The sequence below is a fragment of the Hemiscyllium ocellatum genome, chromosome 13, assembly GCF_020745735.1.
Source record: "Hemiscyllium ocellatum isolate sHemOce1 chromosome 13, sHemOce1.pat.X.cur, whole genome shotgun sequence".
NCBI classification, from domain to species: domain Eukaryota; kingdom Metazoa; phylum Chordata; class Chondrichthyes; order Orectolobiformes; family Hemiscylliidae; genus Hemiscyllium; species Hemiscyllium ocellatum.
Genome location: NC_083413.1, coordinates 59556143 through 59573543, shown reverse-complemented (window position 1 = coordinate 59573543; position 17401 = coordinate 59556143). Strand labels below are relative to the sequence as shown.

The following is a 17401-nucleotide window of genomic DNA, read 5'->3' as shown; positions in this document are numbered from 1 at the left end:
GTGTCGTCAATAGTATAGAGGCCACTGCAGGCTACAGTGTGACATAGACAGGATGTAGAGCTGGGCTGAGAAATGGCAGATGGAGTTCAACTTGGATTTCAGAAAGCTTTTGATAAAGTTCCACATAGGAGGTTAGTGAGTAAACTTAGGGTGCATGGTATTGGGGACAATGTACTAGATTGGATTGAAAATTGGTTGGCTGATAGGAAACAAAGGGTAGTGATAAACGGCTCCATTTCGGAATGGCAGGCAGTGACCAGTGGGGTACCGCAGGGATCCGTGCTGGGACCGCAGCTTTTTACAATATATGTCAATGATATAGAAGATGGTATTAGTAATAACATTAGCAAATTTGCTGATGATACAAAGCTGGGTGGCAGGGCAAAATGTGATGCGGATGTTAGGAGATTACAGGGTGACCTGGACAAGTTAGGTGAGTGGGCAGATGCATGGCAGATGCAGTTTAATGTGGATAAATGTATGGTTATCCACTTTGGTGGCAAGAACAGGAAGGCAGATTACCTAAATTAATTCCATTGAGGTAGTAAAGGGGCAGTACAGAGAGATCTGGGTGTTCTTGTACACCAGTCAATGAAGGCAAGCATGCAGGTACAGCAGATAGTGAAGAAGGCTAATAGCATGCTGGCCTTCATAACAAGAGGGATTGAGTATAGAAGCAAAGAGGTGCTTCTGCAGCTGTACAGGGCCCTGGTGAGACCACACCTGGAGTACTGTGTGCAGTTCTGGTCTCCAAATTTGAGGAAAGACATTCTGGCTATTGAGGGAGTGCAGCGTAGGTTCACCAGGTCAATTCCTGGAATGGAGGGATTGCCTTACACTGAAAGACTGAAGCGACTGGGCTTGTATACCCTTGAGTTTAGAAGACTGAGAGGGGATATGATTGAGACATATAAGATTATGAAAGAATTGGACATTCTGGCAGCAAGAAACATGTTTCCGCTGATGGGTGAGTGCCGAACCAGAGGACACAGCTTAAAAATACGGGGTAGACCATTTAGGACAGAGATGAGGAGAAACTTCTTCACCCAGAGAGTGGTGGCTGTGTGGAATGCTCTGCCCCAGAGGGCAGTGGAGACCCAGTCTCTGGATTCATTTAAGAAAGAGTTGGATAGAGCTCTCAAAGATAGTGGAAAAAAGTTATAGATAAAGTCAACAGCCAGAGACTTTTCCCCAGGGCAGGATTGACTGGTACGAGAAGTCATAGTTTTAAGATAATAGGAGGAAGGTATTAAGGAGACATGAAGAGGTAGGTTCTTTTTGTAGAGAGTTATGAATGCATGGAATGCGTTGCCAGCCGTGGTGATGGAAGCAGAGTCATTGGGGACATTTAAGTGACTGCTGGACATGCACATGGATAGCAGTGAGTTGAGGGGTGAGTAGGTTAAGTTACTGTATTTTACATTAGGATTAAGCCTCAGCACAACATTGTGGGCCAAAGGGCCTGTTCTATGCTGTACTTTTCTATGTTCTATCCCCGCAGAATGGTTCATAATACTGTGATGTGGAGGTGCTGGTGTTGGACTGGGGCGGACAAAGTGAAAAATTGCACAACACCAGGTTATAGTCCAACAGGTTTATTTGGAAGTAGAAGCTTTTGGAGCGCTACTCCTTCGCCAGGTAGTGAGTGGAATTGAATTATAGGACACAGAATTTATATCAAAAGATCACAATGTCATTCACTGATGCAACATATTGAACAAACCTAGATTGCTGTTAAATCCTTTTTTTTAAAATGGGCTGCAGGTTTTGATTGATTAATATGTAAATCCCAGAAATTCTTTCAAGTCACATTTCTGAGATAACTTAAAGTTTTATTTAAAAAGGTGATATCTCAGCTCAGACAATGCATTGAAGGTGCGAGGTTAAAGTCTGCATGAATTCTAATCTTGAGTCAGACTGATTCTATTTCTAAGGTATGAATTTATAAAATGTCACGGATTATAAAAAGTATTGACTGCCTACAGATTGTGCACTTATTGAATAAAATAGACTGTACCTGCAAATACAAATTGACTGCATAGATTTATATGTGTGTGAGAGAGAGCAAGAGACTGTGCCTGCATCAATGCTCAGCCTCTCACAGGCACATACTCCATCACATTGTGCACACACTCTATCAAGCATGTGCAAAGCTGGAAAGAGCACAGTAGATCAAGCAGCATCAGAGGAGCACGAGAGTGGATGTTTCATCAGAACAGGCTGATGTACTGCTGAGGCTGTGCAAGGCTCTGGTCAGAGCGCATTTGAAATATTCTGATCAGTTTTGGGCGCTGGTATCTAAGACATTGGAGGGAAGCCAGAGGAGGGTCACAAGAATTATTCTGAGATTGAAGAGCCCATCAAATGAGCAAGCAATTGAGAACTCTGGGTCCACAGTTGATGGAGTTTGGAAGGGTGAGGGAGTAATCGTGTTGACACTTACAGAATATCGAGAGGCCTGGATAGAGTGTACATGGAGGTGATGTTTCCACTAGTAGAACAGGCTGAGACCCAAGCCACAGCATCAGAACAACGAGAGGACGCTTTAGAACGGAGGAGGAATTTCTTCAGTCAGAAGAAGGTGAATCTATGGGACTCATTGCCTCAGAAGGCTGTGGAGGCCAAGTTACTGAGTATCTTTAATGGCAGACATCGATAATTTTTTGACTGGCATGGGGATTTGACGTTACAGTGAGAAGGCAAGGGAATGATCACTGCTCATAGGTTTCTCAACCTCAAACAGTGGAACAGACTTGATGGACGGAATAGCCTAATTGTGCTCCTGTATGTTATAATCCCATGGGTTTATAACTTCAAATGTCTTCATTTTTATCAATATGGTCCAGCTTACATGAAATATTCTTTTCTAAAACAAGTTTGAAAATGGTTCCCTATCACTTCCCAAAATATATTACACCCTCAGATTTCTATTATTCACTTACAGTTGAACTGAATCTTCTACATTGAGATACTGTTAGTATAGCACTAGAATTGATATATAAAGCACAATCTGATGGTGTTGGCATTATCATTACTAGCTACTTAAACAGATGGCAATAATTTGCATTGTGAGGAGCAATGTTTATTTGAACTAATTCAATGCTTATACAGCTGAACAAATGAAAGCCATTGGCAGTTGTGCATTTTGTTCTGGTGATATCTGTAGCGATGTATAAAGGTTGTCTATATTTCACCCAAAGCAGTAATTCTTGCCTTGTAGGCACATAATGCGACACATTCAAATACAAAATTAAACTTTTTAAAAATTGTTGCTTGCTGGTGCAAATGCTGTTTGCATTTCTTTTCAATTACTTTGGATGCAATTTTATTTTTAAAACTTTGTTCACATGGTACAAGCTTTATTGACAAGGCCAACATTATTGTCCATCCTTAACAGTTCAAGAATGTAGTGTTGCATTGAGACTATGAACCCTTCAGTCCATGGTGATAAATGTACACCACTATATCAAATGATACTTTTATCTAGTTTGGAATCAGTTGTTACCATCAGTGCCCATTTTGTTATAGCACAGATATACCAGAAAGACGAGAGATAAGAAACAATAGTTATACATAGAGATCAGAGATAGTGGCACAATTTTCACTGAGCTAGAAGAGAATTGGATATAAATTATAATAGATGAACATTTGCAGTTGCAAATAGGGCAATATTATTTCCTCTGTTTGAAGATTCATTGATCTAGAATTTACCATTCTGTCTAAGATAGTGTGGAGAAAGGTTGATACAAATTTCTTCAGACAGTGATGCGCGACCACATGGGATAGCTGCAGCAGTAATCGTTGCAACGTTTAGAGAAAAAAGAACTAAATATTTGAATAAGAGAAAGAGCCTTTTAGCAGTAAACAATACATTGGATTTAGTATAGGCTCCTGAGCAAGGAAATCCCACAGACACAAGAGACAGACATTCAGGTTCAAAACACAGTGCTACAACAAATTTGTTGTGTCTAATAAATAAGCTTTTCAATAATTTGTACATTGAGGTATTGTAAAGGTACAATGGATGGAAAATTACTGTGGTTATAAATGACTCACTGCATTAGCTCTGGCCATTAAATCTCAAATCTGATTTTTTATATTTCTATTCAAACATTAAGGCACATTATTTACAACTTACTGCTAAAATTTTTCATAGCCTCTTCTTAAAAATTTGACCTTAAATGCACTTCTCTGGATTATTGCTGAAAATCCTACACTTTTGTAACTTAAAGCAAATCTTTCGCCACCCTGTTGCAAATTCTTGACAGATTGTACAAAAATGCATATAATTGGTTGTTCTTTCAGAGGTGAATTGCTAAAGGAAAAATCAAAAAATGACACTTTGGTATTCATCAGGGAAAAAAAAATAAACTTTATAAAGTTAAGAAATCAATAACAATTATTAGCTGAATGTCACAAAGCTACAGAGACAGCTTGTAGAAGACACAATGTTACCGAAAACCCACAGGTTGCAACTAAGCACATTGTAACCTTGCTAATCAAAAGAAGATTAATAATAAATAAGTCAGAGAAGATTTTCTTTGCATTGGGCTTATGTAGTTTCCAGGTGACCGATAACCTAATTCTATACTTTGCACGGATGATATATAGTCATGCTATGTCCATGCGCTTAAAAGATGACAATCGTTGTCCTTAATTATCTGTTCCCACACTCAACAATGGACAAAGTTACCTGCCAAGAACTTCACAGAGGTTCATGCTTCAAACCACAATCTCCAACGGATTTCAGGGGTTCAGAAGGGGTCAACATAGTAGATGTTGTATTCAGCTGCATTTGTATGTAAATAATTTCAACTGTACAATGATGTAAACCATCAAATGAATTGGTTTGCTAACATTTGCTATCAATGTTAGCTAACATTGACTGAAGCACATTTCCTTGCCTTCCTTTGAATATTGATATGGATCATCCATCTGAAACAGCAGTTGGAACTCACGTTCAAAGTCATCCCTGGTGAAAATACAGTTTCCCCTTTGTATGGTATGATTGTCTGAGCTTGTACAGTGTGTCAAATGCTTTTAAGTTTTACAGCTTCAAACTATTTCAAATATTTTATAGTAACATTCTTCCAGCTTGAAAAAAATTATCAGAAAGATAAAAGCTTATCACAGTTTCATTAATTTTCCACAATGCACAGCCATTAGATTGACTGACAACCTCCATCTCCTATCTGAATTTAGTACAACGTGAACTTCGGGACTAACGCTTTATTAATGATGAGAAGCATATTTGGCAGATTGATTACTTTTTATAAAATAGAATATTTTGAATGACAATAGAAGAAATACAATATAATCTCCTTCAAGAAGGATTGCATTTAATAAAAAGGTAGAAAAATCTCCTGCTAACCAAAGGAAAGCTTAGAATGAAGAATACATTAAGATCTCTACATATCAAAACATGAAAAACACACTATGCCTCAATATTGCACAGCACTAGCTGCATTTTGGGTGATGTTCTTCTACAATGTGATGCAGCAACAAATGTAAATATCTAAATTTTAAGACTCTGTAGCTTTATGCATGTGGTTTGCCTTCCAGTTCTTCAATGCCAAGTTAAAATGTTGGTTTAGCCATATATTCTTCCATGGTCTGGAACAAGCATATTACAGTATTAGTTAAATCAATGCAACATGATGCACGAAAATTAACACAATTGTGAAATGCCAGTAATATGACATTGGTTTATGAGAAACATTCTATGCAAATTTCACAAGAAAACAAGAAATTATACAAGAAACTTAAGTCTGCAAACTGATCTGAATTTCTCAGAAACTGATTTCATAACAAAACAGCTACCCAAATTAAATGAGTAAATGTGTCAAAGGGATCAGACAGAGTGGAGGGACATTTAATAAGGTTGAGATTATTTAAATAAATTTAAAAATCCTAAAAGAAGCTAAGTAAAATATGCTCAAAATAAATATGAAGAATGTTTGCTGCATAAAAGAAATTTTATTGGCAACAAATAGAATGACAGAAATTACTAAATGAAAACAATAATTTCAAAATAAATCTCTTCCAAACATTTTTAAGAAAAGTACTCACATAACAATGTGTCGTATTATAAACCTATAGTTAGAATATACAAAGCAACCATTTCTGTTTTTTGGCAATAAAAATACCAAAGTCCTACAATGTTCATACACACTTTAAAAATATAAAAGGCAAAAGAATATAAATCTTTTCTTCCATTTTCCCCAATTTCCTTCCTCAGAAAGCATCCTTCTTTGTCAGATTACAATATTACAATACCATCCAGGTACTATTATCTATATACGAACCTCAACAGTGAGAGCTAACAGGTCTGTTAGGTTGACAAACAGACCCCGCTTCTGAATCTGAAGTGTCTTCAGCCAACATTCTGCTGTTTATGAAAAATACAACAAACAATTCTATTGGATTCACGGGGCTGAATTTTCCCAGCCTGAAGAACAAAGCCAATGGCAAGATCAGAAAAAAAGATTCTTGATGTTGAGAAAAAAGTTTCACATCGAGAATGGTTTGTATATGGAATGAACTGCCAGAGGAAATGGTGGATTCAGGTACAGTTACAACATTTAAAAAGACATTTGGAAAGTACACAAACAAAAAAGGGTTTGGAGGAATATGGACTAATTGCAGGCAAGTGGTACTAATTTGGGAACATGGTCAGCGTGGACTAGTTGGACTGAAGGGTCTGTTTCTATGCTGCATGGCTCTATAACTAAATTTTGAACATGAGCAGGCATCTAACTAATAAGTAGTGAGAGACTTATTTACGTGCATTTAAGTGTCATTAGTACCTAATCTCAATGCATTAATATGAAGTTTCCATTCTACCTCATGAAAGAGAGAAACTAAAAAGGTGACAATTCCTGACTAAGTCTGACCAGGTACCTGTTGGATTTACTGTTTGCTCCTCTTGGCCCCCATCTGACACAGCACACCCAAACATCTCAAGTTATGCTCCATGCAGAGTGATGTCTCATTCCATAAAGGTTGGCATCCAACACGCACAGCCTCACCACATTCTCATAGGACATCTCCAACTCACCTCCATTTCAATACTGCGCTTTGGAGTGCGCCCATACTACAATTCTTTGCAAAGCTGCTTCCACGCTGCTTTGTGCAGTATTATACTTCGGTGCTGCCTTGTTGTTGTTGTCTAGCACAAACACAGAGAGCTGAGCAGCTGGTCATGGTTTTCAACAGTGATCAGTCAAGGGGATGGACCTACAAGACCCTGTCCTACACCACTGTCACACTTACTGCATATGCCAGCAGCATATGTGGCAAATCTGAGTAAATGTGCTTCAAAACATAAAATGGCAGTAGTCCAAGGTTAAGGCAAGGAGGGCAATTTGGACCTGGCTTAGACACAGTCAACCAACCACAGAGTTCATATCAGTACCAGATTTCACCTGATTAGGTTAGTGCAGCAACCCAGGCAATAGGCTTTGCAAATGATGCAGGCTTCCCCCAGGTATAGGATATTTGCACACAGGTTGGATTGAGAGGATCACATCAGCCATAAACCGTAACACAGCTGACTTCAACAAAAAAAGAAAGGGTGACATTCCATCAACGGACAAGCCATCAATGTTGACCGGTACCACATCTTGAAAGTCTGCATGAGATTCCCTGGAAATTACCATAATGCTTAAATGATGATTTCCAACACCTGTTTCTCCCTTATTGAATGATGAAGATGTTATCTATACTAGACTTTGGCAAAAAAAAGTGTAGCACTCCCTCAGACAGACTTCTGATATTTTAGCACTCTGAAGGACAGGTAACATGTAGTTTGATTCTTGCAGCTTCAGTCCCTGGCTAGCACTGGAATGCCCTGCACAGTTCAAATATGGCACTGGAGCCAGGAGTCCTGCTAGTTCCCTGCAGTGACAAGTATGCCTGTCAATGGTATGTGCACGCTAGCACAAATGGGTCACCAAAGAGACATGCTGCATGCACAAGTAAGTGAGCCGTGGAGAATTGCATGAGATAACTTGCCCGAGTTCACAGAGAGAAACCCTTCAAATTCTCTGAAATTGAAAACCAAAATAAGTTATACAGTTTGACAACTTTGCAACAGGGGGTCACTGGATTGCTAGAACTGTAGATGTTAATCTCACACCATTTCAAAGACTGGGTGTTATAGGTTATATTTCCCAATCTTTTTGGTTTATTCACTGCTACCTTTATCAACTGAACTTCCAAAAACATTGAAGAAAATACAAGAAACAAGATTTATTTTTGTTATAAGAGAACTACATATGCCACATTCCATGTTTTAGATCAACAGTTATATAAATACAGGTATTAACTAGAGTTCTGTTTTTGTTTACTGTCAGCATATCTATACCTTACCTCTTGAAGCATATCAGCTTCTTCTATCGCCTTTGGTATACTTTGTTTTGAGGTGTCCTGCAATTCTCCTCCAATTAAAAATTCATCCAGTATGAAATAGGCCTTCTCAAAATTAAAGATAATGTCCAGTTCACAAACCTGAGAGAAAACATCAAAATTGCCAAGTGAAGTTTGCAGAACTCATTTAGTAGCTAAAGTAATTTAATATAAAAATGTAAAAAAAAAATTTGTATATATCTAGCCCTTAAAATATCTGAATCTCTAATTTGAATGCTAAATCCTTGAGTTGGTTTCATACTTAGACATAAGATTTTTCTTAGTTAGCATCGTACTCAATTCATGAAGCACAATAGAATCAAGTATTATGTTTACCAGCCCTGCTGCTGTGTGCAAACTGAGCTAGCATTCACTTCTGCCTGGCTGTGGTACAGTGGGAGCTGTTCTATGAATTCATAGCTTCGGGATGTTTAGTCATCTACATTTGTAATCCATAATCTGCATATTAATGCAACAAATGAAAAAATGTATTTCTTTTTACACCGCTGCAAAGTTCATTTAAAAATAATTAGAAGTTCAAAATTGGAAGTGATATCTTTGAGGAAATTATGGCTTGAAATTTGGTTCCTGTGTCAGGAGCACATGCAGGGAAAATTCCTGGCTCCACAAACCCAACTTGAGAAGTGCTCTGAATGGTAACATTTTCCTCAGGTAGCATATGGGTTGGGGAAGGAGTGTTAACTGGAGTTGCGCCTGGCCTCTAGGAAAAGCTCAGAGGCAGCCACAGCAGCTTGAATGCCGTGGCAGGCTATCTGAAAGGCTGGTCATGATGCTCTGCCATGTTATCACAGTTATTTAAAAAAAAGACAAAATTAACCCTAGTACCATACCACATTTATGTCAACCTGTACCATCTTAGGCCCATCATATCCTTCATGTGAACATATGCCCCTCTAAGCACCTGATGCCCATATGACAATGACAGCTTGTGAAATCAATCATGCAGCATAAGGATAGCACTCAGGCATATGTCAGAGTGAAACTGCAGGCTGCTTCTCTTCCAAAAAAATTTAAAGGTCAGAAATTTAAATACTTTGACAAATCTCTTAACTACTTGACAGTTCCAATTAGTTTATCCGCTTTGCAATGTGCGTTCAAATTTACTTTTGACAATTGCTCTTTAGCATATGTAACTGCCAGCGATCGCCACAGACACAAAGTACAATTGTTCCTATTCATCGCAATAAAAACGGTATGACTTCACGAATTGGAGATCTGGCACCATTTTAGCTAAGCTGGAGATCCTTTTGTTCATGACAAAAACTCCAGCCCACCAGGAATATTCCCAAGCTTTTCCTTCAATTGATGCTGACTGGCCTGCTGAGTGTTTTCATTGTGAACGAGTGAAAATGTGCTCCAGCCAAAGGCAGGTGATGAAGGGGCTACTCTCTGAAAGTTTGTGAATTCAAAATAAACCTGCTGGACTATAACCTGGTGTTGAGAGACTGCTGGCATTACACTGGATCACATGGTTGCCATCAATCCAGAGCTGCCTGGCCCTCAAAATCTTTAAAAAAAAATTTGCACAAAATAATTAAAAGAGGCACATATAACAGTTCCACATGAAAAGAGCAGTAGGTGTTAGAGATTGCTTCACAAATAGCATTAAATGATTAAGCCACCATTGCAAGGTTTGTAGCTCAGGTTGAGGTTTAGGGTGTAGGTTTGCTTGCTGAGCTGTAGGTTTGATATCCAGACGTTTCATTACCTGGCTAGGTAACATCATCAGTGGCGACCTCCAAGTGAAGCGAAGCTGTTGTCTCCTGCTTTCTATTTATATCTTTCTCCTGGTTGGGGTTCCTGGGGTTTGTGGTGATGTCACTTCCTGTTCGTTTTCTGAGGGGTTGATAGATGGTATCTAGATCTGTGTGTTGTTTATGGCATTGTGGTTGGAGTGCCAGGCCTCTAGGAATTCTCTGGCATGTCTTTGCTTAGCCTGTTCCAGGATAGATGTGTTGTCCCAGTTGAAATGATGGTTTTTTTCATCTGTGTATAAGGCTACGAGGGAGAGAGGATCGTGTCTTTTTGTGGCTAGCTGGTGTTCGTTTATTCCGGTTGGCTAACTTTCTTCCTGTTTGTCCTACATAGTGTTTGTGGCAGTCCTTGTATGGAATTTTGTAGATGATGTTGGTTTTGTCCATGGGTTGTACTGGATCTTTTAAGTTTGTTAGTTTTTGTTTGAGAGTGTTGGTAGGTTTGTGTGCTACTAGGATTCCAAGGGGTCTTAGTAGTCTGGCTGTCATTTCTGAAACTTCTTTGATGTATGGTAAGGTGGTTAGGGTTTCTGGCTGTGTTTGGTCTGCTTGTCGTGGTTTGTTTTTGAGGAATCTGCGCACTGTTTTTTTTTGAGTATCCGTTCTTCTTGAATACATTGTATAGGTGGTTCTCCTCTGTTTTCCGAAGTTCATCTGTGCTGCAGTGTGTGGCAGCTCTTTGGAATAGTGTTCTGATACAGCTTTGTTTGTGTGTGTTGGGATGGTTGCTGGTGTAGTTAAGTATTTGGTCAGTGTTTGTTGGTTTTCTGTATACGCAGCTTTGTAGTTCTCCATTGTCCTTTCTTTCGACGGTGATATCCAGGAATGCAAGTTTGTTATCAGTTTCTTCCTCCTTGGTGAACTTTATGCCTGTGAGGGTGTTGTTGATGATGTTAAATGTCTCTTCTATCTTGTTTCGTTCTGTGATGACAAAGGTGCCATCTACGTAGCGGACCCAGATTTTTGGTTTGATGCTTGGTAGGGCTGTTTGTTCTAGTCTTTACATTACTGCTTCTGCTATGAATCCTGATGGCAGAGATCCATGGGTGTGCTGTTGGTTTGTTTGTAGACTACGGTGTTGAAGGTGAAGTGGGTGATGAGGCTCAGGTCCACTAGCTTCATAATGTTTTCGTTGGTAATGTGATTGGTGGTGGTTGGTGTGTGTATTATGGTCTCTTCTAAAAGCGTGGTGAGTGTTTCCTTTGCTAAGTCGATGTTGATGGAGGTGAACAGTGCTGTTATGTCAAATGAGATCATTGCTTCGTCTTCCTCTATTTTGGTGTTTTTGATGATTTTTAGGAATTCCTGGGCGGAGTGGATGGAGTGCTGTGACTCTTCTACTAGGTATTTCAGTCTTGCATGTAGTTCTTTGGCCAGTCTGGAAGTTGGTGTTTCGGGTAGTGAGACTATAGGTTTGAGGGGGGGGGGGGTCTCCTGGTTTATGGATTTTTGGTAGTCCGTAGAATCGTGGGGTGTTCGTCCCATCGGGTGTCATTTTCGGGAATCCCGTCTTGTTTAATTGTCCGGAATTGTGTTGGTAAGTGTTGGTGTCTGCGGGTAGTGCATTGGCTTTCTCTATGTAGTCCCTTCTGTTCAGGATGACTGTGAGCCAACCTTTGTCTGCAGGTAATATAATGATGTTTTTGTCTTTTTTGAGGTTTTCTAGGGCTTTCTTTTCTTGTGTGTTCAGTTTGCTTCCTTCCCTCTTTCGGCTCAGAGTAGGTGCAACTGTCTGTCTGGTCATTTGTTGTGTTTCTTCTGTGAGATTGTTGTCCTTCAACGTGGTTTCTAATGTTGCTAGGAAATCCTTCTTGTCAGCGTCTCGGTAGTTGAAATTTAATCCTTTTACTCGTACCGCTTTTTCCTGTGTCTGATAGGGTCCAGTCTGATAAGTTCTTTATCCATGCCCCTGTGTTATCGGTTGTGTTAAGCTACTATGGCTATACAGCAGTTTTAGGTATGTTGCACACTAACTGGGAACAGCAACTTGTAAGTCAGCAGCACAACAATGGAGAGCTTTCAAAAAAAAAGGTACCAGGGTGAGTACAGGCCCAACACGGTGGCTCAGTGGTTAGCGCTGTTGCCTCACAGCATCAGGGTCCCAGGTTCAACCCCAGCCTCAGGTGACAGTCTGTGTGGAGTTTGCACGTTCTCTCTGTGTCTGCGTGGGTTTCCTCTGGGTGCTCCAGTTTTCTCCCACAATCCAAAGATGTGCAGCTCAGGTGAATTGGCCATGCTAAATTGCCCATTGTGTTAGGTGTATTAGTCAGAGGGAAATGGGATTGGGTGGGCTACTCTTTGGAGAGTCGGTGGGGACTTGTTGGGCCGAAAAGCCTATTTCCACACTGTAGGGAATCCAATCTAAGGGAATCTAATCAAATCGAATGTTCCCTTTAGGACGAATTGGAGGAGCAACAAGTCCAGAGAAGCCTGGATATCTAGCGTTATTGAGAACTGAATGAGAAGAAAGGGGGAGGCTTCCAAAAGGTACAAAGAGAGCAAAACAACAGAGGTCCTTGTGGAGTATAGAGAATGTGGTGGGGGGTTGTGGGGTAGTCTTGAGAAGGCATTAGGAAAGCAAAGAGGGGGCATGAGAAAACACAGCTGGGTATGGTTAGGGAGAATCCCAAGATATTCTAGAAGTACATGCAGTGGAACAGAATAGCCAGGAAATGACTAGGACCCAGTAGACACTAAGGGGGTAATCTGTGCATGGAGCCAGAGGACATTGGTAGGGAGTTGAATGAGTACTTCACACCTTCTGTCCAGAAGAGTACAAAAGTACAGAATTCAGAAAGAAGGACTATTACCAGATTGAATTAGGGAATGAGGAAGTATTGGCTGGCTTAAAAATGGACAAATCCCCAGGACAAGATGAGTTGCATACTCGGCCACTATGTGAGACGAGGGAGGGCATTACACTGGCTCTGATGCTGTGAATTTTTAATTCTACCCCGGCTACAGGAGAGATGACAGTGGACTGGAGGACAGCTAATGTGGTTCCACTTTACAAGAGGGTAGTAGAGGAGTTACAACAAAAGAATTACAGACTGACGAGTATCACATCAATGGTGGGGAAACTAGTGAAGAAAATTCTGAAGAAGAATATTAATTTCCACTTAGAGGCAAAATTTGATCAGAGATAGTCAGCATGGCTTAGTCAGAGGGAGGTCATGCCTAACAAATTTGACTGAATTTTATTTTGAGGATGTGACCAGGTTTATAGATCAGGGAAGTGCAGTTGATGTAGTTTATATGGATTTCTGTAAAGCCTTTGATAAGGTCCTACATGGGAGATGGATAAAGAAAGTAAAAGCACACAAGATCAAAGGAAACTTTACATGGTGGATCAAAATTGGCCCTGTAATAGAAGACAAAGGGTAGAAGGCTGTTTGATTGAAAGACAGTGTCCAGCAGCTTATTACAGAGGTCAGTGCTGGTCCCTTACTGTTTAAGTGAAGTATATAAATCATATGGAAAAGAATGTGGGAGGAACGCTAAGTAAGTTTGCAGATGACATGAACATTGGCCGGGTGGTTAACACTGACGAAGAAGGTCTTAGATTACAGGAAGATATAGATAAAATTGGTCAGATCAGAGACAGATGGAATTTTACCTGGAAAAGGGTGAGGTGATGCACTTTAGAAGAAGTGACAAGACAAGGAAGTACTCAAATCAATGGCAGGACACTCGGATGCTTGGGGTGCTTATCGACAGACCCCTGAAGGCAGCAGAATAGGTTAGTAGGGTAGTTAAGGCAGCATGTGTGACACTTGCTTTATCAGCTGTGGCATTGATTACAAGAGCAGGGAGATTATGCTGGAGCTGCACAAAACTTTGATTAGGTCACTCCTGGAATACCGTGTGCAGTCCTGGTCACACAATATAGGAAGGATGTCATTCCACTGGTGGGATGCAGAAGAGATTCACCAGGATGCTGCCTGGGATGGGACAGTTTAGCTATGAAGAGATGCTGGATAAGCTTGGGTTGTTTTATTTAGAACAACAAAGGGTGACAAGGACCTGGTTGAGATGTATAATGATTATGATAGGCATGGACAGAGTGGATAGGAAGCAGCTGTTCCCCTTAGCAGAAGGGCCAATAAAATGGCGGCATGTTATTGTTGCCAGGGAAAACAACCCCATCCTATTCAATGTCTCCCGATAGCTCAAACCCTCCAATCCTGGCAACATCCTTGTAAATCTTTTCTGAACCTTTTCAAGTTTCACAGCATCCTTCTGATAGGAAGGAGACCAGAATCACACGCAATATTTCAAAAGTGGCCTAACCAACTTCCTGTACAGCCACACACATGATCTCCCATCCCCTGTACTCAACACTCTGACAAAGAAAGGAAAGCATACTAAACACCTTCTTCACTATCCTATCTACCTGTGACTCTACTTTCAAGGAGCTAAGAACCTGCACTCCAACGTCTCTTTGTTCAGCAATACTTCCTTAGGCCGTCCCAAAAATCTGATCAGCAACGAGCACTCTGAGCAGGCTATAATTTACACTCACTTCTGACCCTAGCCCAGTCCCACCTAATTGACAGTCTCCTGCCAAGTATACTGCCACCTTCCCAGGTCTGTTAATGGTGAAATCTAAAAGCCACTCAATAGCAAATGTGAAACCATCAATTGAATTTTCCCACTTCCATGAACTTAACAATTCCCTCACCCATCACATCAAACAAAATCATATTTAAGTTACATTTTATTCCATGATCTAGACTCAAATTTTCAACCAATTTTACTTTTGAATATATATCCCCAGCATAATGCAACACTGTAGCACTGTAGTAGATGAATCTTGGAACGAGTTTGAAATACTTAAGCCATTTAGTTAGTTTATCATCAGATGAATCTCTGAAAAAAAAATCCAGTAATTCTTCCATTTTATTCTAAATTTTAAATATATTTACCACAGAAAACATACATTTCCGAAATACTTATCCAGAAGTTCCACATAGCGATGGATGATTTCTAGGGTCAGAAGCTCATTGTCTTGTTCCTCTATTGCACAACAGAAATATAAACTAGCAAATCTGAGGAACAAAGAAATTATAGAAACATAAAATTACATACAATACCTGAACTATTTACAGTACAATTCCACAAGTTCTATTCTTTCCAAACAGTTACATAAATTAAATGTAAAGTGTGGATATTTTATATTGTAAAAAAATAGGTAGTAAGGCCTCTAAGTAAAGTAAATTACATACAATGAAAATTTCACACTCCTTAGAAACAATACTACAGATTTAAAAATTTACTGAATTATGCAATAAATACATTGCACATCACACCTGTTAACCAAATATCACTTGGATATTATTTACAAAATATTGACAAGATCCCTCAAAACTACAATTAGCAACATGTCTTATGACATACAAGGGTGGAGTATGCAAAATGCAGCCAATAACATAGCTCCCAGTTGAGCAGATTATTTATATTACTTCTGTATACCAGTTGTTCTGCAACCAGGCAAACGCTTCTGTTGATTCAAGTCAGAATTTAGCAAATCCAGTGCAAAAGCTCACCTGATATCAAATTTGGGGCATTTATCCACTATATTGGTTAAGCAAGCTACCTTGGGGTAGCCATGCATTTACAAGAAACCGCGTTTCTGGATCATTTTATGACAGGATAATAATGGTGAGCTGCCAGAGGAAGTGCTGGAGGCTAGTACAACTGCAACATTTAAAAGGCATCTGGATGGGTATATGAATAGGAAGGGTTTGGAGGGGTATGGGCCGGGTGCTGGCAGGTGGGACTAGATTGGGTCAGGATATCTGGTCGACACGGACAAGTTGGACCGAAGGGTCCGTTTCCGTGCTGTACATCTCTGTGACTGTAATAGCTTGCATTCACCAAAAATTTGAAAACCACGTTGACAGTGGCACGCAAAATTTATCTTGGGCTCTGTTGTAGTGGAACCATAAATTGCATTTGCACTTTGTTTTTCTACCTGTGTATGGGGAAAACATTCTAAGGGAAAGAATATCAATCTTCAAATTTCATTTCCCCCTTTATGGATCCAACCCCTTTCCTTCTGATTATGGTGTCTACTCACTGCTGCTTTTTACAGTGCCCCCTCAGGCTAAAGCGTCAGCTCATTATCTTCAGCAAGTCTTTTGAAACTTAAATCTGCCACCGCAGTATACTTAAATTTTATGGCGCTCTGATCAAATATAAAAACAGTTAGTGAAACACTACTGCAAATAGAAATGCACAAAATAAAACAAAATGGAAAGGAGTGAAACATTGCTAGAATCTAGATGAAGTATACAAATTCGCGGCAAGATTATAATCTCAGCAAGAGCTGCTTAAAAATACCTGCGATAGAATAAATGTAAAAAACAGAAATATGATTTATATACAAAGCAACATTGTAGAGAGAGCTCATTTTCATACTGATTCTAAATTTAAACAATGAAAAGCAATCAGAGTCATAATGATACCAAATTGAAGGGTTAGAATATGAAGATAGCCAAATCCAGGGGAAATACCTGGAAACAACACATGAATAGACAGAACAGTAGGAAATTAATTTTTGGTCTTGCAGACAAGCGAGAAGAAAAGTGATCAGTATGTGAATGCCATGCACAATCTGCTATTCAGAATCTGCTGGGGATGGACCAGATACTCAGGTGTGCACAGTTACCACATGGTGGCGAGAGAGAGAGAGAGAGACAATTAGATGGATAGTCATTGCTTCAGCTCAAGAAGTTTATACTTTATGCTTTACAGAGCTCTGGGCAAACCGCACTTTCAATACCATGACTATTTAGGTGACCATGACCCAACAGAGATAGGTTATGTAATAAAACAGTATGGTAAAGATAATGTTCAAAATCAAAAATCATTTGGGCATATTTGGATTTTATGCAATGGTCAGTCATGAACATTAGTTGCTAACTATTGCTTAACAACTGAAAAAATCAGACATCATCCCAACTTAACAAAATTTAACTTGTTATGCCATAAAGGGGATAAATACATGCTGTGGGGGGGGGTGCACAATGGAGCTGATCCTGATTAACTTCCTGCTATTGAAAACTTTATGAACAGTTGGCAAAAGGATGCAAAATGATTTAGCGACAAAGTGCATATTTAAAAATATATCATTGGTGAGTCCATGTGGCCTGTTTCAGTACATTACAGCATTTATGGAACTTCAGTCCATCTTCTAACAACATGTCAGTCAGGGCTCA

General features: G+C 39.7%; 1 protein-coding gene across 2 annotated transcripts in view; it reads right to left on the bottom strand.

The window, feature by feature from the left end:
* Positions 1-3075: 3075 nt before the first annotated feature.
* The window catches only part of ap1s3a (adaptor related protein complex 1 subunit sigma 3a), a 37308-nt gene continuing 22982 nt past the window's right edge, over positions 3076-17401 (bottom strand). For both annotated transcript variants that reach the window (XM_060834218.1, XM_060834219.1), the window contains exons 3-5: positions 15121-15229; positions 8371-8508; positions 3076-5613 (exon numbers count right to left, since the gene is read on the bottom strand). In XM_060834218.1, the coding sequence (XP_060690201.1) occupies positions 5578-5613; positions 8371-8508; positions 15121-15229 (283 nt within the window). In that variant the 3' untranslated portion in view covers positions 3076-5577. The remainder of the gene's footprint in view (positions 5614-8370; positions 8509-15120; positions 15230-17401) is intronic.